This window comes from Formica exsecta, unplaced genomic scaffold (assembly GCF_003651465.1).
Source record: "Formica exsecta isolate Colony F162 unplaced genomic scaffold, ASM365146v1 scaffold4581, whole genome shotgun sequence".
NCBI lineage: Eukaryota > Metazoa > Arthropoda > Insecta > Hymenoptera > Formicidae > Formica > Formica exsecta.
In genome coordinates, this window is record NW_021851816.1 from 1 (window position 1) to 471 (window position 471).

A 471-nucleotide genomic window follows, 5' to 3' on the forward strand; every position below is an offset into this window, starting at 1 on the left:
TGAGCATGGATAACTTAATCTGCGGTATATGTCTCAATACTAACTTTGATGGAGCTACTCCTGTTCTTACACATGGTGTATTTCTCACAAACCACAGGAACCGCGCCACTTTACTCTCCATACTCAACCCCGCTTTACAATCAAGTAGTTGCGTTCTCAGATTCTGTTTAACCGTTTGTACGCTTTTTTTCACCATACCGTTACTTTTCGCATGATATGGGGGACTATGAGTAAACCGAATGCCATGGTTCTGACAGAACTGTGCATACTCTTTTGCTGTAAATGGAGGGTCATTGTCGGATACTAACTCTTGTGGGTAGCCAAACATACCAAATGACATAAGAAGTTTGCTTAATGTTTTTTCGCAATCAGTTCCCCGCATCACATGTGCATCTATCCATTTGGAATAACTATCTACAACTATGAGTATTTTACAATCATGTATGTCTAAAAAATCTACATGCACTCTTT

At 39.5% G+C, this 471-nt stretch overlaps 1 protein-coding gene across 1 annotated transcript in view; it reads right to left on the bottom strand.

The window, feature by feature from the left end:
* Positions 1–44: 44 nt before the first annotated feature.
* The window catches only part of LOC115241008 (uncharacterized protein K02A2.6-like), a gene marked incomplete at its 3' end in the record, with an annotated part of 608 nt that continues 181 nt past the window's right edge, over positions 45–471 (bottom strand). Inside the window, exon 2 of the mRNA XM_029816516.1 lies at positions 45–420. Coding sequence (XP_029672376.1) covers positions 45–420 — 376 coding nt within the window. The remainder of the gene's footprint in view (positions 421–471) is intronic.